General features: G+C 37.9%; 1 protein-coding gene across 1 annotated transcript in view; it reads left to right on the top strand.

The window, feature by feature from the left end:
* Positions 1–81, top strand: part of EMH_0009060 (uncharacterized protein) — a gene marked incomplete at both ends in the record, with an annotated part of 7,053 nt that extends 6,972 nt beyond the window's left edge. The window contains one exon of the mRNA XM_013498547.1: positions 4–81. Coding sequence (XP_013354001.1) covers positions 4–81 — 78 coding nt within the window. The remainder of the gene's footprint in view (positions 1–3) is intronic.
* Between the last annotated feature and the right edge of the window lie 528 nt (positions 82–609).

Raw genomic sequence — 609 nt, 5'->3', positions numbered from 1 at the left:
CAGCAGCAGCAGCAGCAGCAGCAGCAGCAGGGAGAGGAGCAGCAGGAGCAGCAAGAGACCCAAGAGCAGCAAGAGAGATAGCTTCGCTTGAGGAGACACTGTCTCCTGCTAGCAGCAGGTGCAGCAGCAGCAACAGCAGCAGCAGCAGCATGTGCAGCAGCAGCAGGTGCAGCAACACAGGGGCCCCCGAGGGGCCCCCCTATGTGTAGCTCTATGCTTTTATTGTTTGTCTTTTAATTATATATTTATTTATATTTAGGAAAGAGAAATATATAAATAAATAAAATAAATAAATAAATAAATAAATAAATAAATAAATATAAATAGATAGAGAGATAAATAGACAAAGGAGACACCAGAAGGAGACAGAAAGGAGACAGCTAAAGAGGGAGACAGAGACAGAGACAGATAGAGAAACACAAACAGAGACAAATAAAATAAAATAAAATAAAATAAGAGAGAATAAAATAAAATAAAATAAAAAAAGGAACGAAAAGAGGAGACAGAGACAGAGACAGAGATAGAGATAGATAGATAGAGAGAAACAGAGAGAGAGACAGAAACAAATAAAATAAAATAAAATAAAGTAAATGAGGAGACAGAGAGATA

Source organism: Eimeria mitis, genomic scaffold (assembly GCF_000499745.2).
Source record: "Eimeria mitis Houghton genomic scaffold, Emh_scaff351, whole genome shotgun sequence".
Taxonomy (NCBI): Eukaryota; Apicomplexa; class Conoidasida; order Eucoccidiorida; family Eimeriidae; genus Eimeria; species Eimeria mitis.
Note: the sequence above shows the minus strand (reverse complement) of the source record. Positions and strands in the feature narration are given on the sequence as shown.